The sequence below is a fragment of the Carcharhinus amblyrhynchos genome, chromosome 1 (genome assembly GCF_965287045.1).
Source record: "Carcharhinus amblyrhynchos chromosome 1, sCarAmb.v2.hapA, whole genome shotgun sequence".
In the NCBI taxonomy this organism is placed as follows: domain Eukaryota; kingdom Metazoa; phylum Chordata; class Chondrichthyes; order Carcharhiniformes; family Carcharhinidae; genus Carcharhinus; species Carcharhinus amblyrhynchos.
In genome coordinates, this window is record NC_137324.1 from 153,520,868 (window position 1) to 153,546,132 (window position 25,265).

General features: G+C 40.0%; 1 protein-coding gene across 1 annotated transcript in view; it reads left to right on the forward strand.

The window, feature by feature from the left end:
• hspa4l (heat shock protein 4 like) overlaps positions 1 to 23,994 on the forward strand; it is a 75,920-nt gene extending 51,926 nt beyond the window's left edge. The window contains exons 12-19 of the mRNA XM_080193772.1: positions 3,689 to 3,900; positions 8,611 to 8,688; positions 8,785 to 8,919; positions 9,477 to 9,602; positions 12,978 to 13,085; positions 13,913 to 14,032; positions 18,934 to 19,095; positions 22,932 to 23,994. Coding sequence (XP_080049898.1) covers positions 3,689 to 3,900; positions 8,611 to 8,688; positions 8,785 to 8,919; positions 9,477 to 9,602; positions 12,978 to 13,085; positions 13,913 to 14,032; positions 18,934 to 19,095; positions 22,932 to 23,129 — 1,139 coding nt within the window. The 3' untranslated portion in view covers positions 23,130 to 23,994. The remainder of the gene's footprint in view (positions 1 to 3,688; positions 3,901 to 8,610; positions 8,689 to 8,784; positions 8,920 to 9,476; positions 9,603 to 12,977; positions 13,086 to 13,912; positions 14,033 to 18,933; positions 19,096 to 22,931) is intronic.
• Positions 23,995 to 25,265: the final 1,271 nt, after the last annotated feature.

The window sequence follows — 25,265 nt, forward strand, 5'->3', positions numbered from 1 at the left end:
GATGTCTCTTAAAGATCACTACCGTATCTGCTTCCACGACCTCTCCCGGCAACAAGTTCCAGGAATTGGCCACGTTAAATCGCCCCTTAATGTCAGGGGGACTAGCTAGGGTAAATGTGTGGAGTTATGGGGCTAGGGCCTGAGTGGGATTGTGATTGGTGCAGACTCAGTGGACCAAATGGCCTCATTCTATACTGTAGGGATTCTGTAAATTGAAATCATTTAATGTAATTACCCTCGTATTTTATTGTACACATATTGCCTCTTCAATGCCCTGCTAACTATCTGGGGTCTATACTAAACACTTAGCAGTGTAGCTGTCCTTTATTTATTCCCAAACTCTACCCACAAAGCTTCATTTGATGCCCCCTCCAAGATATCTGTAATAACAGCCTCATTAACTAATAATGCAATGCGTCCTCCTCTTTTACCATCTCCTGTGTCATGCCTGAAGATTCTGTATCCTGGGATGTTGAGCTACCAAGCCTGCCCCTCACTCAACCACATCTCTATGGCTATTATATCAATTATATGTGTCAATCCTTGTCCTTAACTCATCTGTTTATCTTTAACACTCCTGGTATTAGAGGCCCGTCATCCTGATCTTACTCCCTTGAAACTTAATACTGCTGTATTCCCTCTGACCTGATTTCTTTTCTGTTATACTGTGCCCCTGATAACAATCTGGGTCCCCTTCCCCTGTCAAATTAGTTTACTCTTCCCAACAGCTCCAGCAAATCTGCCAGCAATGATATTAGTCCTGCTCTGGTTGATTAGACTGTCCTGCTTGTATAGGTCCCACCTTCCCCAAAAATGGTCCCAGTGGTCTAGGAATCTAAAACCCTCCCTCCTGCACCAACTCTTAAGCCACACATTCATGCATGCTATTCTCCTATTTCTATATTCGCTGGCTCATGCCACTGGGAATAATCCAGAGATTACGAGATCCTGCTCCTTAGTCTTTTGCCTAACTCCCTAAATTTTTGATGCAAGACCTCATCCCTGTTTCTACCTATGTCAATAGTACCACCATGACCTCTACCTTATCACCCTCCTCCTTCAGGATGCCTGCATTTGTTCAGTGACACAAATGTCTAACTATAGCATCCTCATCAAACTTAAATGCCAATAAACCATTCGTTATCCCAAATAATGCTATAATACTGCTGACGCAGGCTGTGATGTGTCTCCTGCCCCCGGAGTTTGTGCTCACTAAAATTTGAGAATTTCAATTTTCCCACCACCATATTACCTGCTGATACCTCTTTTAAAAAGTTGTACCTTATTCTGGCACATGTCATAGAAGGTTTAATGCTCATGATAACATTTGGACAAGGAAATTGACCAAAAATAACTCATGATTTGTTTGAGTAACATCTGCACCAGAAGTGCTAAGCAATGACCATATCCAAGGAGACATTCAACAGCATGACCATCACTGAATAATCCTCCACTATCAACATCTATTGACCAGAAACTGAGCTGCACCAGCCATATAAATACCATGGCTATAAGATCAGGCCACAGGCTGGAAATTTTGTGGTGAGTAACTCACTTCCTAACTCCCAAAGGCTGGACACCATCTACAAGGCGCAAGTCAGGAGTATGAAGATTACACCCCACTTGCCTGGGAGTGCAGTTTTAACAACACTCGAGAAGCTTGATACCATACAGTTCACTTGTTCTTTGCTCTAACCTCTTTGTTTGTTTGGTACCCCAATGAGCATCCTCTGCCGTTAATGCACAGTGCGGCAGTGTTACCATCTACAAGATGCACTGTAGATCTCACCAAGGCTCCTTCAACAGCATATTCCAAATCTGGAACCTCTACCATTTAAGACTAGAATAGTAGACACATAGGAACACCACTATCTGCAAGTTCCCTTCAAAACCACATGCCATCCCGATTTGGAACTATATCACTATTCCTTTACTGTTGAGTGAAAATCCAGAATTGTACCTTCCTGAATTATTGCTGTCCACATGAAGACAACTGATTACCACCTGGAGGGCAGATTGGATAGATGCTAGTCTAAAAAGTGGCATCCATATCCTATGAACAAATAAATTAAACAAATTAATGTACTTAAGTGGCAAAAATAATTAATATTAGTGCCTCTGCAACAAATGGGAGCCATGCAAAATCATGTTGCTTCATTTTTCTATCAGTGAGGAAATATCTTTAGGTGCAACCTTATGACAAAGGAGTTTTTAAGATAAATCATTTTCTTTTTTCCACCAGTTTCCCCCATCTTTTATGAAGTAATTTGATTTCTCAGTGGGTTATTTTACCACAGCAACTGAGTACCCTGCAGTAACGTGACCATTCTTCATGTAGTCCAGGGTAGTAAATGCCTGTAGGCTGTTTGACCACGAAGTCATAAAGTTGAGCTTATTTAACCTCTACAAACAACTGGAACCACTGGATCATGTTGAAGGTTGCAAAACATTTATTCTTCCTTACCTGAACATGGATGGCACTGTAGCTAACCTTTATATTTCCCCCATCTCAGTTGCCACCTTGGCTGAGATCTGGTCACCAGCACAGACAAATGAAGTCTAGAACTACCCTGTTTTACAAGCGCTAGGTACTTGCTGTCTCAAGAAACTGACAGTATAAATTGCATAAAAGTTCTAGTTTGAATTTCTACTATTGATTTTCAGTATTAATCCCTCCAATTACATGAAGCTTGAACTTTTCCAATAATTTGAAAGAGCAATCCTTATAAGAACGTAAGAACATAAGAAATAGGAGCAGGAGTAGGCCATCCAGCCCTTCGAGCCTGCCCCGCCATTCAATAAGATCATGGCTGATCTGTCGTGGCTCAGTTCCATATTCCCGCCCTCTCCCCATAACCCTTAATCCCCTCGCTTATCAAAAACCCATCAACCCGCGTCTTAAAAATATTTAGCAAGGCAGCCTCCACCACTTCAACGGGCAGAGAATTCCAGAGATTCACCACCCTTTGAGTGAAGAAGTTCCTCCTCAACTCCGTTCTAAACCCCCCCCCCCCCCCCCTTATCTTGAGGCTGTGCCCCCTAGTCCTACTGTCCTTTGAGCAGGAAGAGTCTCTCCACCTCTATCCTATCCATCCCATTCATCTTATGTCTCAATGAGATCTCCCCTCATTCTTCTAAACTCTAATGAGTACAAGCCTAGTTTATTCAGCCTCTCCTCATAGCTCAACCCCCTCAACTCCGGTATCAGCCTAGTAAACCACCTCTGCACTCCCTCCAAGGCCAAAATATCCTTGCGTAAGTGCGGCGACCAAAACTGCACACAGTACTCCAGCTGCGGCCTCACCAATGCCCTATACAGCTGCAGCAAGACCTCCCTACTTTTATATTCAATCCCCCTCGCTATGAAGGCCAGCATCCCATTAGCCTTCCTGACCACCTGCTGCACCTGCAGGCTGGGTTTTTGCGACTCATGCACAACGACCCTGAGGAAGGTAATAAATAAAAGGCATTCAAATATTTCATCATGGCCAATAGATTGGTATTGCACCATTTTTGTTTAGCTGTTAAGAGGCTGTTTCATTTTATGACTTTTGTTATATAACCATTTGTAACTTTTCCAAATTATGAAATGATGCCTTACGACATTCACCCAATTCTGTAACAGATATTTTGGAAAATTATAAAAATAACTGCTCTATTTATTAAAATGCAATTTGTTTTGAATCAGGTCGGTTTACTATTCAGAATGTGACTCCTCAAAACGATGGTGAAAGTTCAAAAGTAAAAGTTAAAGTTAGAGTCAATATCCATGGTATTTTCAATGTGTCCAGTGCTTCACTGATAGAGAAACCAAGACCAGAACTTGGTCAGGTTGAAGATGTTCCAATGGAAACAGATCAACTATCTCGGGGCACAGCAAATGCAAAAGTAGATAATCAGGTATAGTATGCAAAATAGTTGATGCTTCAAGTCCAAAGATGCATTTTTGGAAGGTTCAATCAACTTTTTCAAATTCTAAAGCATTCTTTGATGTCAAATTGATGTTTTATTCCCAGAAATGTTTCAGTTGAGTAAAAACCCATTAAATGGAAATTGTTGATGTGACCCTTACAATTTTGTAGATAAAATTATCTGCACTAATGGTTACTCAGTCTCTCTTAAATATGTCTCTTTCTCTAGGTTTTACTCCAGTCACTTCCCAAATATTTGTATCAGGCTACTTACTCCCAGTGGGGATATCACTGTTGACATGATTTTGTTCAGCTGTATCATCACCTGAAGTGCATTTGCAGTTTTAGTACAGGTCATTGCATAGTAATTGGCTGTACATGACTCATTTTCCCTATTCAGAAGCACTGAGTCCACTGGTAATGCCCTTACCTCCAACTGCAGCACAGACCAGGAAATGTACTTAGTCTTCAGTTCTAAGTTGAGACATTTGGATATCTTTTGCAGTATATTGTGTGTGAAGCAATAGCATCAGCTTGAACTAGTTGTGAAGAACCAATCCCACTTTAAATTTGTCACACCAACTAATATAGAAAAATATGGCATATTCTGGAGAAATTCATCTGCAAGATGACTAGTTTTACTATTGTGCTAACTTTTTAATATTTCCATTAATTTTGTTTCCTTTGCTGTACGCCAGCCTTGTTGTTTGCTAATGGATGACATCTTTTAGTTCAGAGGTTTGTGTTGATCATCGAACATTGAGGTTTGATTCAATGACTGTCATTGCTAAGTCTGTGCAATTAAAATATTTTAAGCATTTTAGCATCTTATCACAAAAGTTTCTGATATGAGAAACTCACTCTGCAGCAGTTGCCTCTGCCAATAAATAACAACCCATATATTTCACCAATTCTTCATTGGGCAATAAGCATCTTTGTGCTATAAACTGTACTACCCTGTTTAGTTATTACTTTGTCCATGTTTCCCTATGGCACTATAGGTGTCTGAATGCGTCTGACAGTTAATAGGAGGCAATTCATTCTGATTTGGTTTGAACATATAATGTCCAACATAGATTTTTCATTTTTGTATTGGAATTTCAAAGGCTGTTAACTGTCTTCTAACTGTAGCTCTCACCATTACCTGCACCTTGGTGTATTTAATACTTCAAATATGTAATAGATATCCAGGGAAAAAAAACAAAAGAGCAGGATGACTTAACAAATATCTGAATCCTGACTCTTGTCTACTCGTGGTATCAGCGACAGTATCTAGATTGGCACTTTAGTACCAATTGTTGGAAATGCTGTCATTTAGATGAAACATTGTGGGATTTGGTTGCGTGCATATTGGCTACTGTGCTTCATAGAGCAGAAGTCGTCCATTCAGGCACATGAGTCTGTTAAATTAGACCATGACTGGTCTGTATCTCAATGTTTTTGTTCCATAATCTCTTTATACCCTTGCTAGATACATTCTATCTTGGTTTCATAATCCCTTAATACCTTTGGCAGATGCACAGGCAATACACGTTCTATCAGTGTTTTCAAAATTGACCCAGCTGTAGCAGCTTTTTGAGGGCGTGGTCCAGATCTCCACAGCAATTGACGATGGTTTCATGGTCATTAAAAATCTGGAATTAAAGTCTATTGAGTTCAGATTCCACCATCTGCCATGGTGAGATTCGAACCTGGGCCTCCAGAGTATCATGCTGGGCCTCTAGATTACTAGTCCAGTGACAATACCACTTGGTCACTGCCTCCCCTTTGTCTAAGTTTAAGGTTGTATCTCCTCGATCTGGATTCTCTGTGAAAGGAATAGTTTTTTTCTCACCCCTGTTAACCTACAAATCATTCAGTCATTGGAGCACTCCTAACTCTTCTATACTCAAAGGAACATGAGCCTTGTCTATGCAACTTGTTTTCATATTTTAATCCAGTTTAGCCTTGGTCGAATCCTGGTGCATCACTGCTGCACTCCTTTAAATTCAGTAAGGTTCCACACAAGATTTAAGAAAAAAAGAAGCTCGTTGAATTAGAGCTAATCTAACAAGGGTAGATAGTTGATTAGGAAGTAGAGGACACAGATGCTAGGCATGTACTGAAATGGCGATGCCTGTTCGGTATCTTGCTTTTTGTAAGTGGAAGATGAAATAGACAGCTGTATATCCATGTTTGCTGACATTTTTTTCCTCATAACAGTACCTGTCAAATTCTCGAGATACAGTCTAACCGCTTTATACCAGTCTAAACAGCTTTAAACAAGTGTAGCATAACTTCTATCCTTTTATATTTCAGTACCTTTAGATAAAGGCCAATATTTCATTAACTGTAAATTCTGTTTAGTAATTTCTGTACATCGATTGCCCCTCTTTTCGCTTTCTAGCTTCTTGCTATTTAGCTAATATTCTGATCTTTACTTCCAGAGTAGTCTATACATTTTCCTATCTTGAACCTCTATCCATTGCAATTTTGCCCATTCACTACAGAATCACTGAATTGTTGCAGTTTCAGGTAATAGTTTAATCCTTTTGCTTCTTTTGAGTCTTCCTCAGGCAGTGTATTCGAACTCTAACTGTTCTTTTAATTTTCATTACTTTTTTGTTGATTTTACTAATTATTTTAAATCTGTGCTTCACACTTGTGAAAGGATCATGAATGTGAATAGTTTCTCCCTTTCTCCTATGTCCAGATTCCACAGGATTTTAAATGCCTCTAAGTCTTTCTTTTTTTACTCAAAAGACAAACAGTCCTAACTTCTCCATTCTATATTCTTATGTGAAATTTCTTGTCCCTGGAACCATTATAGTGAATCTTTTCTGCATCCATTACTTAATGCCTTCACATCCTTAAATCTTAAATTGATCAACGTCAGTTGTAAGTTTATGTTCCCACCTGCATTAGTTGCTGTTATCAGCAATATACAGCTGTTTATTTCATTTTCTATTTACAAAAAACAAGATACTGAAGAGGCATCTTCATTTCAGTACATGCCGAGTATTTTTACTCCGTTCTCTACTTCCAATTATTTATTCTTGCCAGCAGGTTGGCTCCATTTGTGTTTCCTTTTTTCTTAAATCTTGTGTAGAACCTTATTGAATACCTTCTAGCATAGCTACACTTGAAAACACTCAGCATGTTCTGAATTTGTGAAGGATGTTTCATGAAAGCAAATTCATTCAGGTGATGCAACTAATTCATTTCTAATTACATCATGATTTTGTAAAAAAGTTACTGGAAGATTTAAATAAAGATGACCCAGTAGTTGCTAAGCAGGAGATGCCATTTTTCCTTTGAATTTATAGCTAGTTATTTCAGACTTATTGGCAATTTATACATTTAGAGAATTAAGGAGCCAGCTATTCCACTTGAGGCAGAGAAAACAATTGAGATTTATCAAATACTTATCTAGCATCCTGAAATATTCTATCTAATATTAAAAAATGATATAATTGAGAATCATATGATCTTAGCTGAAGTAGATAATTTGGAGGGTGTGAAGAAGTGCCTTGAAAATCAGAAATGGATAACTCCATTTGACCAATAGTATCAGAAGTTTAACTTGTATCATATCGTGCTGTTTCCTGAAACCAATAATTATACTGAGATCTAGAAATTACTGTTTTGTTTGGAGAAGATCTCAACTTACTTTTAAAGTCACTTACTTTTCAAAAGAACACTTTCTTGTTGAACTTTTTAATAGTTCAGTTGCCTTTGTGTGCAAAGTTGGCATCTGCCACATGATCAGATGTCCTTTGTTTTAACTTCCATGTGGTACAATCAAGCTTTAAGTTGAAGTTATTAGCACATGTTTTTTGCTGTTTTAACAGTATAAAGTAGTGTAATCGTTGACATTCTGAATATGCAGATTCAGCATCCCATCTGTGTATAATTTGCTAGCTGATATCATCATGCCTTTACATTGATTTATTTAGATTCAAGGCTTTTTTCTGTTTTGGGATCTTAAAACCAGTTATTAACTAAAGGAAGCACATTGCAGGTTTCACAATGATGAAAATTTGTAAAATCTGAAGTAAAACATTTGAAGCTGTTGAAGAGATTAGATACTGGAGAATAGAAGTATTTCCTTTTCATTTCTTACTTTCCAATTTCTAAAATAAGATCCTCACAATTGTGTGGTCTGATTACAATTGCTTTTTTAGTACACAAATTGAAAGTAACGCAAGGATCATGAGCAGATAATTTACATTAAACTATCTGTGCTCATTTTGCATACAATCTTTGTTACTAACAAGAAAATTTAACCCATCAAAATTTGAACAGCACAAAAGGTCAGTAACAGTTCTAATAGCCCCCTTTTTGTATTTGTTTCACAACATGAAACTAAGACATGGTGCATGTAATAAACCATTTGCAGAACAGTTGTAAAATTTTAGTTGGTATAATGCAAATTAAAAATTCCAGAGGATCATAATGTGTGCTGTTTCTTCCTTGTCCTTGCCGCAAGGTTAATATTTGGGTAGAATAGTTCATGTTAGGTTTTGTTTCAAATTCTGTTTATTTCTACTAGCTTACAATAATGAAAAGCTTGCCCCTTCACTGAAGGGACCTTTTTTACCAGTGTACTCAAGACCATTGAAATATTGGTACAGGTGTGTGTGTGTGTGTGTGTATGTGTTACTTCGTGTTTTGCCATATTTTGAAAAATTCAAATTGATGCCTATTTCACATTTTTAAGGGTAATATGCAAGTTGATCAAGAGGAAACACATTTGCAGCAAAAAGACCAAGCTGAAGAGCAGAATGATGTTTCTCAGGTATTGAGCATTGATACTGAAAGTTGGTAAAACCATATATATTGCCAAAAAAGCTTCAGTTTATGACTTGTATTTCATAACTTTAATTTTCTACAGAATGATTCTGCTGCAGAAAATAAAGAAGATAATACAAAACCCAAGATAAAAGTGAAGTGTGTGGATTTGGTGATTCAAAGTGATCTGCCCCAGCAGCTTGGTCAGGACCTTCTCCACAGTTATGTTGAAAATGAGGTATGAGCCCTTGGGTGTTTCACCATAATTAAGAAATGGATTATCCAGATTCCTGTATAATCCTTTTTATGACTTAGCATGTGGATACTGTTTTTAATTTATTCTCTAGCTGTCGAAAGACCATTTCTTAATTTTCATCTCCAGTTGCTCTGAAAGGCTGGTGTAATGTTATCTTGAATTAAAGATTGGATTAAATTGAGTTTGTTGGGCCAGTTCAGAAGATGGATATGTGGCAACCATTTCAGTGTGGACTTGGAGTCACACATAGGCCAAATGAGTAAGAATAACAACTTTACTTCTATAAAGGAAATCTTGAACTAATTTAGGTTTTATGACAATCTTAACAGTTTCACTCTTGACTCAGTATCACTGGCCTCAACACAAAGCAGGCACATATATTTGGGGGAGTGGTTTGGTGGAGGAAGCTGATTTTCTTTCAGTATTGCCTAATGTAAACACACACTTCCACTTGACATTTCACAGAATATTTTTATACAGGACATGCTTTTTGATACTAATTTGAATAATAGTATGAATCCTAATGTTTTATTTCCCAGGGGAAAATGATTATGCAGGACAAGTTGGAAAAAGAGAGAAATGATGCCAAAAATGCTGTAGAAGAATATGTGTATGAGATCAGAGACCAGCTGTGCGGAACTTATGAAAAATTCATCAGTGAGGCAGTAAGTAGTTTATTCCAATAGTCAGTAAGTTAATGTGCAGCATTAATGCACCAGAGTGGCAAGAATTGGTTTATGTTGCTTTACAAAGAGCCACAATACTGATCTTGATCAGAGAATGAGCTGACAAATAGTCGCCAATTCAACATGCATACATTCAAGTTGCTGCCAACAAAATCTAGCAGATATCTGGGAATGGTTTGCCTTTTTCTCTGCAGTGTGATAGGTGATGACCTAAAACAAAAGACAGGATTAAAATAGTGCATAGAGGCGTTGGATTTCTTTTCTTTTCTGGCGTTTCTGGGCTTCCAAGAGAGAGGCATTACTTCCTCAGGAGTTTCCCAAAAATAACAGCATCTTTCTGTTTCTCATTCAAGTAGTCATTCTTGTGATGCAAGAGGTATCTGTGTCAAGTTAATTTCGTCCTTCCATAACTGACTTCCACACGTAGCATTGATTAGCTGGGATGGTAAAAAGGTGGCTCACTTCCTGTTTAATCATTATCTGCAATGTGGAGATGCCAGCATTGGACTGGGGTAAACACAGTAAGAAATTAGTCCAACAGGTTTATTTGGTAGCAAAAGCCACTAGTTTTCAGAGCGCTGCCCCTCCGTCAGGTGAGAGTTCTATTCACAAACAGGGCATATAAAGACACAAACTCAATTTACAAAGTAATGATTGGAATGCGAGCCTTTACAGGTAATCAAATTTTAAAGGTACAGACACTGAGTGGAGCGAGCATTAAGCATAAGTTAAAGAGATGTGTATTGTCTCCAGACAGGACAGTTAGTGAGATTTTGCAAGTCCAGGCAAGTCGTAGGGGTTACAGATAATGTGACATGAACCCAGGATCCCGGTTGAGGCCATCCTCATGTACGGAACTTGGCTATCAGTCTCTGCTCAGTGACTCTGTGCTGTCGTATGTTGTGAAGGCTGTCTTGGAGAACACTTACCTGAAGATCAGAGGCCAAATTCCCGTGACCACTGAAGTGTTCCCCAACAGGAAGAGAACAGTCTTGCCTAGTGATTGTTGAGAAGTGTTCATTCATCTGTTGTTGTAGCATCTGCATGGTCTCCCTAATGTACCATGCTTCGGGACATCCTTTTCTGCAGCATATCAGGTAGATAACGTTGGCCGAGTTGCAAGAGCATGCACCGTGTTCTGATGTGAGGTGATGGCATCCATGTCGAAGATTCGGCATGTCTTGCTGAGGTTACTGAGGCAGGTTTGTGTGGTGTCGTGGTCACTTCTCCTGAAGGCTGGGTAGTTTGCTGCGGACAGTGGTCTATTTGAGGTTGTGCAGTTGTTTGAAGGCAAGAAGTGCAGGTGTGGGGATGGCCTTGGTGAGATGTTTGTCTTCAATGACATGTTGAAGTCTCCAGAAAAGATGTCACTTCTCCACTCCGGGGAAGTACTGGACGACGAAGGGTACTATGTCCACCGTGTCCCGTGTTTGTCTTCTGAGGTGATCAGTGCAGTTTTTCGCTGTGGTGCATCAGAACTGTCGATCGATGAGTTGAGCGCCATATCCTGTTCCTTCTGAGGGCATCTTTCAGCGTCTGGAGGCGTCTGTTGCGATCATCTTCATCTGAGCAGATCCTGTGTAAATGGAGGGCTTGTCCATGGGGGGTGGCTTCTTTAATGTGTTTGGGATGGAAGCTGGAGAAATAGAGCATCATGAGGTTATCTGTGGGCTTGAGGCACAGTGAAGTGCTGAGGTGACTGCCCTTAATGGAGATGCATGTGTCCAAGAATGCAACCGAGTCATGTCACACTATCTGTGACTCCCACAGCTTGCCTGGACTTGCGAAATCTCACTAACTGTCCTGTCTGGAGACGATACACATCTCTTTAACCTGTGCATAACGCCCTCTCCACTCATATTGTCTGTACCTTTAGGAGTTGATTACCTGTAAAGGCTTGCATTCTGATCATTACTTTGTAAATTGAGTTTGTCTCTTTATGTGCCCTGTTTGTGAATAGAACTCCCGCTCATCTGACCAAAGGGCGGCACTCCAAGCTAGTGGCTTTTGCCATCAAATAAACCTATTGGACTTTAACCTGGTGTTGTGAGACTTCTTGACCCACCCAAATCTTCTAACTGGGTACTGATTCGGTAGTAAGTCAGGTTTCCTATTCTAAAGCTTTCTACTTGATAAAATCACTGAGCAATAGGGATATGAGGAATAGTTCAAAAATAAAGAATTGATCAATAAAGATTTTCAGTGTGTAAGAGGCAGGCACTAGGGTGGCAGTGGTTAGCACTGTGCTCTCGCTCTCTCTCTCCCTCTCTCTCTCTCTCTCTCTCTCTCTCTCAGCGCCAAGGACCCAGGTTCAGTTCTGGCCTTGGTTGTCTGTGTGGAAATGGATATTCTCTCCATGCCTGCGTGGGTTTCCTCCCACAGTCCAAAGATGTGGAAGTTAAATGGATTGGCCGTTTGTAAATTGCCCTGTAGCATCCAAAGATGTGCAGGTTATGTGGATTAACCACGGTAAATAAACCAGCTTACGGGGATGCTCTTTGAGAGTTGGTGCAGACGGATGGGCTGAATGGCCGCCTCCTGCACTGTATTGATTCTATGGTGAGTAAAGATATTCTACCTATTTGAATACAGGAATGAGTTTGGAATAAGATGAAGTGTAAAATATCAAGCATGAATCCTATATTTTTTAAATTTAGCATTAAAACAACATTCGCTCCCCACCCTGCCCCGGTCTTTAAAATTATTTTGATATTTTCCTCTTGCAATTTTTTTAAAGTGCAGTGAATGCCATGCTGGATCTGAGTAGATATGAGGATGTTATGGTTAATGCTACCAGTATTCCATATGTCTAATCTAGCATTTGTTTGGAATGTAAGTGCCTGGTCATTATCTAAAGTGGTGAATGAAAGAAAGAAGTTGCATTTTCTAACACCTTCCCAACCTCAACTTCTGAAATATAGTCATCTTGCAGTGCACAACAAGTTTTTACAAATAGCAATGAAATAATACATGACCAGATCATCAGTATTTGGTGCTGGTTGAGGGATAAATGTTGACCACTATGCTGAGAGCGCTTTAATGAATCAATATTAATTTCCAATTTCTTGCTATTGCCGTAGGGGCAGCAGTACTGATTAGAATGCAGTTGTGTGTATATTTAGACTTCGGAGCATGCTGTTCAAGAATTTTGAACTAAAGTTTATCAATATGTAATGGCATCTCTAGGAAATGTTAAAAGCTTTCCCCCATTAGGCCATAGTTATATTTCATTATCACTGTTGCAGAAATATTGCTTCAACATGTGCACTTTTGGAAGGGGGTGGGTGATCATTTTCCTGAACAAGTGCACAAAAGACAGAGTGTCATGAAATTGTACGAATCTTTGCCTTGCAGGACAAAAAGAAGTTCATACTGTTACTGGAAGAAACAGAAAACTGGTTGTATGAAGATGGAGAGGACCAGCCTAAACAAGTATATCTTGATAAACTGAATGACCTAAAGGTACAGCTCCTGTCCCTCCAACCAGAGTAATTCTGATAATTACTTGTAAGGTGTTTGCACTGGTTCTTGACTGAATAAACTAACTCACATGTGTCTAATTTTATGGATTGGTAATTATATAGAGATCAGCATTAATGGTGATCCAAAATCTGAGGCATTCTTAAAGCAAATTGCAGTAGTACTCTGATATTGATCATTTTGTCAAGTGCCCATCTCACCAGTGACAATTGATGTGGCCTGTTCTGGAGCATTGCCAATAGTAGCCAATTTTCACTTTGTCTTAAGTTTAGAAATGGAAATGTATGTGTAATACAAGACTTTCTTTCAAGTTAGAAGAAAGGTGCATTTTTAACACTGACCACACTATTCATGATCTCATTCAGTTCAAAAAGGCACTACTTCTTTGGCAATTACATTTGTATCCTTAACCACTCATTCAATATAGTTTATTAATTTGGAGAACTCTTAATTACATGTGAAGATTTATTGTACTGTAACTATTCTGCATAGATCTTTTGAAAATCTAATGCTAACTTCCCTTTCTATTTAAAAGAGAGCATGTTGGTTTCAGTCAGACCTAGCTAGCATGGATTGATTTAGTGAAACACAAGTAAATGATCTTGACACTGAAGAAGAGCTATAGAATTTGCTATATTGTAACTTGAAGATTTTGTAAACAAGGTAAGATGGTGTGAAACCATATACGGATCAAAAGAAGGCAAGGATTTTTAAGTTGATATCATTTATGTGACTGGCCCAGTGGAGCTGGATGGGGTGTAGTGTGATCCATGTGGCCACAGAGTAAAAGCTGGATTCCTTTTCCATAGACAATTGGGCAACCAGTTAAGAACCGATACAAGGAGCATGAGGAGAGACCAAAAGCATTTGATGAGCTGGGTAAAAAAATCCAGCTTTTCATGAAGACTGTAGAAGCATATAAAAATAAGGTATGGACCATATTTTCTAAAGTGATATTTTTTCCTAAATGTGCCACTCCATTTTTATTTTAAAATTAGGCAGTAGGAAGTAAATATTACTTTTTGCCTGGCATGTTTCACACCGCATATTTAAATATTCAGAAGTTCAAAATTTCTTGGATGACTTGATGGGCGGAGGCAGAAGATTAACTTTCCTTGTCGAGTCTAGCCGACTAGACTCTGGAGAGGATGCAGAGGAGGTTTGCCAGGATGTTGCCTGGTGTGGAAGGACTAGGTTATGAGGAAAGATTGAGCAAATTGGGGCTGTTTTCCCTTGAAAGATGGTGACTGAGGGGGGATCTAATAAAGGTATATAAGATTATGAACGGTATAGATAAACAGAGGTAAGCTACTTCCTATGTTAGTACGAGAGGCTATGGGCTTAAGGTGAGGGGGGAGAGGTATAACACGGATATTAGAGGGAGGTTTTTCACATGCAGGGTTGTGGGGGTATGGAATGCTCTGCCAAGTAAGGTGGTGGAGGCAGGCACGCTGGAGTTGTTTAAGAGTAACTTAGACAGGCACATGAGTGGGTTGGAGATGGGAGGATATAGGAGATCATTTTAAATAAGGTTCATTAGCATTGGGACGTCCCTGGTAATGTAAAAGGATGTGGTATGATGATAATAGTTTTTCTCTTTTAATTCACAGGTTTTAAGTCGGTCCGCCTTGTTGCCCAACGAGGGGCATACACGCGATGGGTCGTACTTGGGCTGCTCTTGAATGTTCGAGAGTGGCCTAGTGCTTCATGTCGTTAGTGTGCAGTTAAACTGGACCAGATGCTGGGCAACACAACAGCTCAGTGACTATCACTTTTTGCTGTGCAGACACATGGATTTGGGCCAGTGTCTGTGGGAGCTTGCGCATTCTCCCCGTGCTTGCGTGGGTTTTCTCCGGGTGCTCCGGTTTCCTCCTCACACCCCAAAGATGTGCTATTAGGCTGATTGGAAGTAATAAATTGTCCCTAAATTAGTTTCCCTCAATGTGGATTGCCATAAAACAATAGAATATAAAAGTAGAGAGGTCTTGCTGTGGCTGTATAGGGTATTGGTGAGACCGCAGCTGGAGTACTGTGTGCAGTTTTGGTCACCGTACTTACGCAAGGATATTTTGGCCTTGGAGGGAGTGCAGAGGAGGTTTACTAGACTGATACCGGAGTTGAGGGGGTTGAGCTATGAGGAAAGGCTGAATAAACTAGGCTTGTACTCGTTAGAGTTTAGAAGAATGAGGGGAGATCTCATTGAGACGTATAAAATGATGAATGGGATGGATAGGATAGAGGTGGAGAGGCTCTTCCAGCTCAGAAAGGACAGTAGGACTAGGGGGCACAGCCTCAAGATAAAGGGGGGGGGGGGGGGGGGGGGGGGCGGTTTAGAACGGAGTTGAGGAGGAACTTCTTCACTCAAAGGGTGGTGAATCTCTGGAATTCTCTGCCCGTTGAGGTGGTGGAGGCTGCCTCGCTAAATATTTTTAAGACGCGGGTTGATGGGTTTTTGATAAGCGAGGGGATTAAGGGTTATGGGGAGAGGGCGGGAATGTGGAACTGAGCCACAACAGATGAGCCATGATCTTATTGAATGGCGGGGCAGGCTCGAAGGGCTGGATGGCCTACTCCTGCTCCTATTTCTTATGTTCTTGTAAGGGTCATGGGTGGAGGGAGGAACGGGTAATGTTAAAACGGCGGCACGGGCTCATTGGGCCGGAGGGCCTGTTTCCCGGGCTGTTTTTGTTCTTTGGACAAAAAGTGCATTTTATGAATCCACTTTTACTAAAAAATACTAGGTCTGGTAGCATTGCGGCTTTATTGGACCAGTAATTCTGAGGCCTGGTCTAATTGTTCAGAGACAATGAGCAATTCCCAAATCAGTTAAGAAATAAACCTAGATTAAAATATCAGAATCAGAAATGATGACCACATAACTACCATATTTTCCTAAAAACACTATTCCACTAATATCAAATGAAATGTAATCTCCTGATCTTACCCAGTCTTGCCTGTGTGTGATTTTAGACACTCAGCAAAATCATTGGCTTGCTAGGCCATTTCAGAAGGCAGTTGAGACAATCAGCTGTGTACACCTTTTTTGTAGTGGTTTAGTATAAAAGAGTAAAACTAGATGGATGGACCACATGGCATTGGCCTAAGCATCAGATGTGGACATTACCAAGTCTAATCAACAATCTAATCAACGCTGCAAACTCCTCCCACTGACACCTTGGAATTTGGAGCAAAATTGGAAGAGCTGCTTCTCCCAGAGACTAGTCAAGCAGGTAGTTGTACCTTTCAGCACTTCTGCCAGCCTGCTCCTGCCCCCTGCCCACAATCTCTCTAGAGGGACAGATCCACCAGAAGTGGTGGCACAGTGGTAAGCATTTGGGAAGGAGAGGCAATGCGCATGCTCAACTTTGAATCCATACCTGATGAAGTCTTATAGTATCAGATTAAACATGAGCAAGAAAACCTACAAATTACCACTTACTGCCCTTCCAACACATGATTAATCCACATTCTTTCATTTGAAATACTACTTGGAAGAAACAGTTAGGGTACAGAATGTAGTCTGCATAGGGACTTAAATGCCCACCATGGGAGTCGTCAGGTTGTATCACTACTGACTGAACTGGTCAAATTCTGATGGTGATGCATGCAGTGAGAAAAGCCTACCTGACCTAGTCTTCTCGAATCTATCTGTCCAAAATGCATTTATCCATGGCAATATATTGGTTGGAGACAATACTACATTCTCCATGTGAAGATGTAGCTCCATGTTACCCACTCCACGAAAAGCAAGTCAAATCCAGTCTGGCCAATTACTGTCCCATTGGCCTACTCTCCATCAAAGTAACGGCAGAGGCTGTTATTACTGCTATCATATTGAATCGCAAATTGACATCAGTTCAGAATGTTCAGGTTGGGATTTGCAAGCCGACTTGGCTTCAGACTTCTTGATCAAAAAAACTGTGGTGTACAGGTGAGATGAGGTGTGACTGCTCTTGACACAAGGCAACATCTGACCAAGTGTGGAATCAAGGAGCCCTAGTACAATCAGAGTCCATGAAAATTAGGGTAAAGCTCACTACTGGTCATACTTAACACAGAAGAAGATGGCTGCAGTTATTGGAACACAATTATCTCAGACATGGGTTGTTGCTATAAATGTTCCTCAAACAAATGTTCTGAACCCAAGACTTTACACTAACCAGTCAAAATCTTCATTTCTGACCCGATACAGTTCCATTCACTATTCTGCAGCAACCTTGGGCAACTGATGAGTGACAAGTAATATTCACATGACTTTCAAAAAGCAGCCTACCCACCTCAACATTCAGTGGCATAATCCCCCACAATCAACATCCTAGGGGCCATCATTGAACAAACTTCCTTAACTGGACATAGCACAGGAGATCATCAGCAATCAGAGACTTGGTATTTTGTTGAAAGTAACTTGCCCTCAGACTCCCAAAGCCTTTCTGCTGTTTACAAGATGCAAGTCAGTGCTTGAATGTGGCAGCTACATCAATCAAATAATGACTCCTTTCAGGTCAAACAGCCTGGATGCCATTTGCCCTTAAGCAATCGTTCTGCTGCCATCTTGGCCCCATGGCTACAGTGTTTAGTATTTGCAACATGTTTAACAGCAGCTTGGTAAGCTTTCTTTGCCAGAACTTCCCATACCCTTGATCTCTGCCACTTACAAGGATGAGCAGCTGGAGCATGAGTGTGCCAGCAACTCCAAATTACACATTAGTCTGATCTGTCTAATATTCCTCCATTTTCCCACTATCAGAATCCTGGAACTGTCTCTCAAACAGCACTAGGCATACCTTCACAATACAGACCACAGCAGTTCATGAAGGTGACTCACCATCATCGCCTCTGGAAATTAGGAATAGACCACAAATGCTGGCCTCCATACATGTATTCACATTCACATCATGTGAATTTTTTTTCAAAGTCTCTGCAGAAAGGTGAACATTATTAAAGTAAGCAATATTAGGGGAGCATCAAGCATCACTCAATATGTAGATAATCACAAACCTGGCAATCTTGGGCTGAAGTCCATAGCGGATTTTAGAACATGCCAATTTTGGGGGGTTGGGGGGAGGCTGCTGCAGCTAGTAGAATTTGAATTTGGTTAAGAAATCTGGAATGTAAAGCTAGTCTTCATAAGGATGACCATGAAATTATCATCAATTGTTGCAAAAACCAGCTGGTCCACTAATGTACTTTAGGAAAGGAAAATTGCCATCCTTATCCATTCAAATGTGATTGAATTTTAACTGCCTTCTGAAATGGCATAGCAAATCACTCAGTTCAAGGGCAATTAAAATTGACAACAAATGATGGTCGTTCCAGCAATGCTGACATCCCATGAAAGAAAAAAATTCTGCAACTTCTTGAACTTTTGAGCTGGATCATGTGACATCAGGGTTCACTGGAGCATGGGGCAGGGGCAGAGATGTGACTGCCATCGTATTCCAGGTAGTCAAATTTAAGGTCATCTACCTGTGTAAACAAAATATACTGATAGAAAATTAATACAATAAGTGATCCCAAACAGTTGTGTATAGCAACATTCTCCAGTGATAACTGGATGCTTTTCATAAGTCAAGGTACGAGAGGAAAATAACACCCATTAAAAAATTCAAGGTCTTCCAGCCAAGAAAGGATGGAGAAAAAAAAAGCCAAACAAAAAAATCAACAAATGTATTAGCTTGCTCTGGAATCTGGGAGCTATCAGATTGACATGGAACATTGAGTTATCTAATAATTTGAAATGGTATATAATAGTTGAAGTAATTTGAGTGGACTGTAATTCCAACATCCTGAAACTGATTTTCTCAGGCACAACTAAAATTTTTGTATTTAGGATGAAAATTATGAGCATATTGATGCAGCAGAGATGGCAAAAGTGGAAAAGAATGTCAGTGGTGCAATGGATTGGATGAACAGTAGAATGATTGCACAAAACAAGCAGATGCCATTCCAGGACCCTGTTGTGAAGGCAGCTGAGATAAAGAATAAGCTCAAGGTAAGCAGAAAGAAATCTACTTTTGATTCTAATCAAAGTTGTTTTAAAACTATGTGAAATCTGAAGTATTAGCAAGTTTTACTTTAGAAGAGCAGAGTTACCAAAGAAGTGATTGATGATTTGTTTAAGTGATAAATGTGGTTGATCAGCTGCAGGCACAAATTACTACATCTATAAAACCGTAGAGAAGTTACAATGCAGAAAGAGGCCATTCTATACATTATGGCAGTGCCAGACAAAAAAGAAACCGGTTGCACGTTTTAATTCCACTTCCCAGCATCTGGTCTGTTGTTTTGCAGGCTACAGCACTTTTGGTGCAGATCCAAGTGCCTCTTTAAATAAGTTGAACGTTTCAGCCTCTTATGCGCACTATCTCTGGGTGAAGAAGAACATGAACATAGAACATAAGCAGTAGAAGCAGGAGTAGGCCATCTAGCCCTTCAAGCCTGCCCCGCCATTCAATAAGATCATGGCTGATCTGAAGTGGCTCAGTTCCACTTTCCTGCTTTCTCGCCATAACCCTTAATTCCCTTGCCGACCAACAACCTATCTACCCGTGACTTAAATATATTTAGCGAGATAGCCTCCACCACTTCAACGGGCAGAGAATTCCAGAGATTCACCACCCTTTGAGTGAAGAAGTTCCTCCTCCGTTCTAAACTGCTTCCCCACCCCCCCCCACTATCTTGAGGCTGTGCTCTCTAGTCCTGCTATCCTTTCTGAGCGGGAAGAATCTCTCTACCTCCACCCTAACCATCCCCTTCATTATCTTATACGTCTCTATAAGATCCCATCTCATCCTTCTAAACTCCAACGAGTACAGACCCAGTCTATTTAGTCTCTCTTCATAGTCCAATCCCCTCATCTCCGGTATCAGCCTAGTGAACCTCCTCTGCACTCCCTCCAAGGCCAAAATATCCTTGCGTAAGTGCGGCCTCACCAGTGCCCCGTACAGTTGCAGCAAGACCTCCCTGCTTTTATATTCTATCCCGTTCGCCGCCTCGATCACCTGCTGCACCTGCAGACTGGGTTTTTGCGACTCATGCACAAGGACCCCCAGGTCCCTCTGCACCATAGCATGCTGCAGCTTTTCGCCCTTTAAATAGTAATCCCTCCTACTATTATTCCTGCCAAAGTGGATAACCTCACACTTGCTAACGTTGTACTCCATCTGCCAAGTCCTCGCCCACTCGCTCAGCCTATCCAGATCCCTCTGCAGACTTTCCGCACAATTTGCTTTTCCACTGATCTTTGTGTCATCAGCAAATTTCGACACCCTACACTCAGCCCCCTCCTCCAGATCATCTATATAAATGGTAAATAGCTGAGGCCCCAGCACCGATCTCTGCAGCACTCCATTAATTACCAACTGCCAATCAGAATAGCACTCATTGATACCAACTCTCTGCCTCCTATTAGACAGCCAATCCTCTATCCACGTTAACACCTTACCCCCAACTCCATGCCCCCTAACTGCCTGAAGCAACCTTTTGTGCGGCACCTTATCAAACGCCTTCTGAAAATTGAGAAACACCACATCCACCAGTTCCCCTCTGTCCACTGCACTCGTCACATCCTCATAGAATTCCAATAAATTTGTCAAACACGACTTCCCCTTAACAAATCCGTGCTGCGTCTGCTCTATCAAACAATTCTTCTCTAGGTGCCTCGCTATTTCTTCTTTGATGACGGATTCCAGCATTTTTCCAACAACAGACGTTAAACTAACCCACCTATAATTCCCTGCCTTTTGCCTGCTAGCTTTTTTAAACAGCGGCGTAACATTTAGCCGTTTTCCAATCTTCTGGCACTTCCCCGGAATCCAGCAAAGTTTGGTAAATAATCACTAAGGCATCTACTATCACCTCTGCCATGTCCTTCAGAACCCTGGGATGCATTCTGTCCGGTCCTGGGGACTTGTCCACCATCAGTCCCGCTAGTCGATTAAGCACTACCTCTCTAGTGACAGTAATCGCATTCAAGCCCTCAACTCCTACCATCCTTCTATCTTGAATATCCGACAAACTATTCGCGTCCTCCTCCGTGAAGACCGAGGCAAAAAACTTATTTAAGGCCTCAGCCATTTCCTCATCTCCCACCACTAAATCCCCCCCTATCATCCTCTAAGGGGCCAACATTCACTCTAGCCAGCCTCCTCCTCTTTATATATTTGTAAAAACTCTTACTGTCCTTTTTTTATATTTAGTGCTAGTTTAGCTTCATAGTCTATCCTTCCTTTCTTTATCAACTTCTTAGTCAATCTTTGTTGATTTTTAAACTTCTCCCAATCTTCTACTCGCCCACTACTTGTAGCCACTCTAAACGCATCAGCTTTTAATTTAATACTGTCCTTCATTTCCATCGATAACCACGGCTGATTATCCCTTCTCCTACGTTCGTTCTTTACCATTGGAATATATTTCTGCTGAGCACCGAAAAAGATCTCCTTAAAGATCTTCCACTGTTCCTCAGCAGTCCTACCGACCAGTCTGTGCCCCCAATCTACATTTGCCAATTCCTCTCTCATCCTATCGTACTCCCCTCTGCTCAAACAGAGGACCCTACGTTCTCATCCTCCATCTGCATCAAAAACTCAACCATACAATGATCGCTCGTCCCAAGAAGATCCCTAATTCTACCCGCTTTTCCGCTTGTCCTGGCTAATGTTTCTACCAATCGCGTTAAATCTATGGCCCTCTGGTAATTGACCCCCTCAGCTCAGGGAAACTATATTTTCTGTTTACCCTGTCTCAGTCCCTCAATTTTTATACATCTGATTGGGTCACCCCTTAGCCTCACGTTCTAAGGAAAACAGTCCTAATCTATCCAGTCTCTTAGCTGCAATTTTCAAGCCCCACATTGATATGGTGGCAGTATTGTAAACCTGGCTAAAACAAGATGAAGATTGGGATCTTAATATTTCTGTTTGGAAAGTATTTAGGAAAGATAGAGATTGGAAGTGAGGCAGTAATAATCAAATATAGTTTCAGCACTTTTGAAGGGCATTTGTATATTTATAGTGCAATAATTCACATTGCTGGGTGTATACTGTAGGCCACCAGTTATTGGAAGGAAATGAGCAAATGTCAGAGATAAAACTGTAGTGAAAAGGGAGAGGCTCAATTATTGGGGAAATAACAGTTATGGAAAAGGAGAGGAATTTCATTGATCAGAATGTTTCCAGCCCAAAAAGAGAAAGGAAGCAACACTGGATTTAGTTCTGGGAACTTAAATTGATCATTATGTTTGGTTCTTTTGAAAAAAAGACAAGGAACAAACAAATTTGAAAAGTACTCCAGCGGAGGATGGCTAATTTTAAGATGAAGAAAAAATATTACAAGCCTAACTTTATCATATACCTCTTTCGTGGTGAAGCTTGGGTTACTGAGTAGAGAAGGTTAAATGGGGATTTAATAGAAATTATCAAATTCATGAAAGATTTAGATAGAATAATGTGAAACTGTTTGCATTGCAAGAAAGGTCATTAATTAGAGGAAACTAATTTTAAGGTAATTGACTAAAAGAAAACAATAATGAGGGAACTTGTGAAACATAATTGAATATGCCCTCCAATGGGGAACTCTGCAGGTTCCAGTCAAAACTGATTTGGATAGCTGGCACAGGCACAATGGGCTGAATGATCACTGGTGTTGTGTTACTCAATGATTTTGAACCATAATTCTTAAAATCTTCAAAAAAAAGTTGGAATTCATAAATGGTATTTTCAGGGTACAGAAAATTAACATTAGTGAGCAGCATGAGAATCTCTTAATTGCAACTGTCCTAGTAACTGTATTTGAGAAGTTTTTAAATTCACAATATACCCATTTATCTAGGAACTGGAGACTATTTGTGATCCAATCGTTAACCAAGCAAAGCCCAAAGTGGAGCAACTTCCTGAAAAAGAGAGAGCCAATGGACCATTTAATAAGGAAGGAACTGATCCAAAGTCTGAATCTAATGCTGCAGCTGGAGACAATACCAAACAGCAAAAGCCAGTGGAAAACCAGGGCACGGAAATGGAAGTGGATTGAATACAACCTCTTTACTTTTATATAATTAAAAAAGTCCTTTGTGCCCATCGTCTGAGACTGCAGTTTCTGTTGTATGTCTAGCTTACATGGCACATATTCAGTTATTTTCAAATGTACCTAGTTCAGTGTCATTAGTATTAAAATGGTGGAAACAAGAATCCTGCAAAATTGATTTAAATGTAGCAATGCTGTTAGATGCAGATCTATATTCTACAATCTTTCTGGGAGTTTGTTTTTCTATCCAATTTAACTAGCACTTGAACAATCACTTCTCTGTAATTCCACTTCATGCCTTAAATTATTTCCTCTGAATTGGCATCACATGATGGGTCATATGCACAATATTAAATGAAAAGCAACATAGCCAAGGAAGTGTTTGAACATAGCTGTTACATTACAAAAGCACCAGGGAATGTTTTTGCAGTCCATGGCTTGAATTGTTTCATTTAATAACCTCCCCCATCCAATATGCAGGTATCTGCAACCAAGCATCCTTTTCATGCTGCTGATTAATTATATTCTCCAGTAAATGTATTATGTACAAGTCAGTGTCTTCTCCCAGATGAACTACTGGGACATCCATACTCCTCACCCCTAAAAATTATAAAACATTGAGCTGTAATAAAAAATACGTGTAGCTGAGCCATTTTAGCAATACTGATGCATAAAATGGCCAGAAGATCTCAATGTAGGTTGAGAGCATTTTAAATGGTGATTTGTGTGGTCCATCTTGTCAAACATTATAGTTATTTAAAGGGAGAATGATAAAACTTGTTTGTTCAAATGATGCTATTGTAAAATGTCTGACTTTGCAGAGGCAACACAAAAATCTTGATTGCTTATAAATTATCTTTTGCTCTTCAAATTTGTGTTATTTTCGTAATAGAGAACATTGACATGATCTGTTATTAAGCTTGATGCTTTTGCTAAATTGGTTGTGCTTTGAAGTTTGTAATAATTTAGCAGTTCTGGAATGCACTTGATTGGTTACCCATAATAAATCCAAAGGGGCATTCTATGTGGTAACTATGATAATTGGTTTTGCTAATCCTGTGTCTGTAGCTGACAGTGTAACTAAGTAATGTCAATGGACAGTGTCCAAGACCAGTACCGCAGCTCTCAAATTGAATTCCTGAGATTCCAAATTTCAGCTTTGCAGTAATGAAACAGAAATACCTGTAGAGTATTAAACATTCAGAAAGGTATACTTAATTTTGTTGGCCATTTTTATGATGCAATTAGAGGTGGACACAATGTCTAAATGTTGTCCAAGTATAAATGCAGCTATAGTCCAAGTTAATTTAATCTGATTTTAAGTAGATCCTGAGAAAACTATGGGTCAATATTCTTGTTTAAAGTGCTTTCTTGTAGTTAAAAGTTCATTGAGCTCATGTAGGTTTTACACAAGGTGTGTTGGGCCTACGTAAACATAACCCATTAATTCCATTCAAATAGCTGCTTACTGACATGGCCACATACTGTAAAATTGCAATAATTATGGCTGGATATCATTTGAGGCAAATATGCTGAACAAAGAAAAGATGCTAGATACATCCCAATACACATTCAGTTTGAAATTATAAAATGCTTTTTGGATGCAATATATTTACTGACCTTTCAAAGGTCAATTTCAGCATTTGAAACTTTACAGGGAAATTTTACATAGGATACTTTTGTTTTAAAGTTTATTCTAAATTCTGGTATGGAAAAAAAAAATCAGTCACATAATCTTTAAAGCTTTTTTCTGTTCTCTTTTGCAGTAAAGTTTAGCAACTTTGACTATGTGAAGAAGGCTAGTAATCAGTACTGAGACCAACTGCGCATGACATAAACACACTTCCTGAAGTGTGTTGAAAGGGCAGGACTGTGGGGTAAATATCCACAAACCAGATCCTAACCCCCTTGCATTGAAGTAAATGTACATGTATGGAAATTCTCATGTAGTATTTCACCCCCAAAGTAGACCTTAGTGCATTAGTCTTGGGTCCATGTAATTGTAGCAAGAGCTGTGGTTCAGAACAAAATTTTTTTAAAAGTTAGCTGCACTAGTCTTGAGCATAGTCATCATGTGGACTAATTTAATGAAAATAATGTCTTCCTGGAATGAAAATGAAGAGCTTCCTTTTGGGTTGTTCC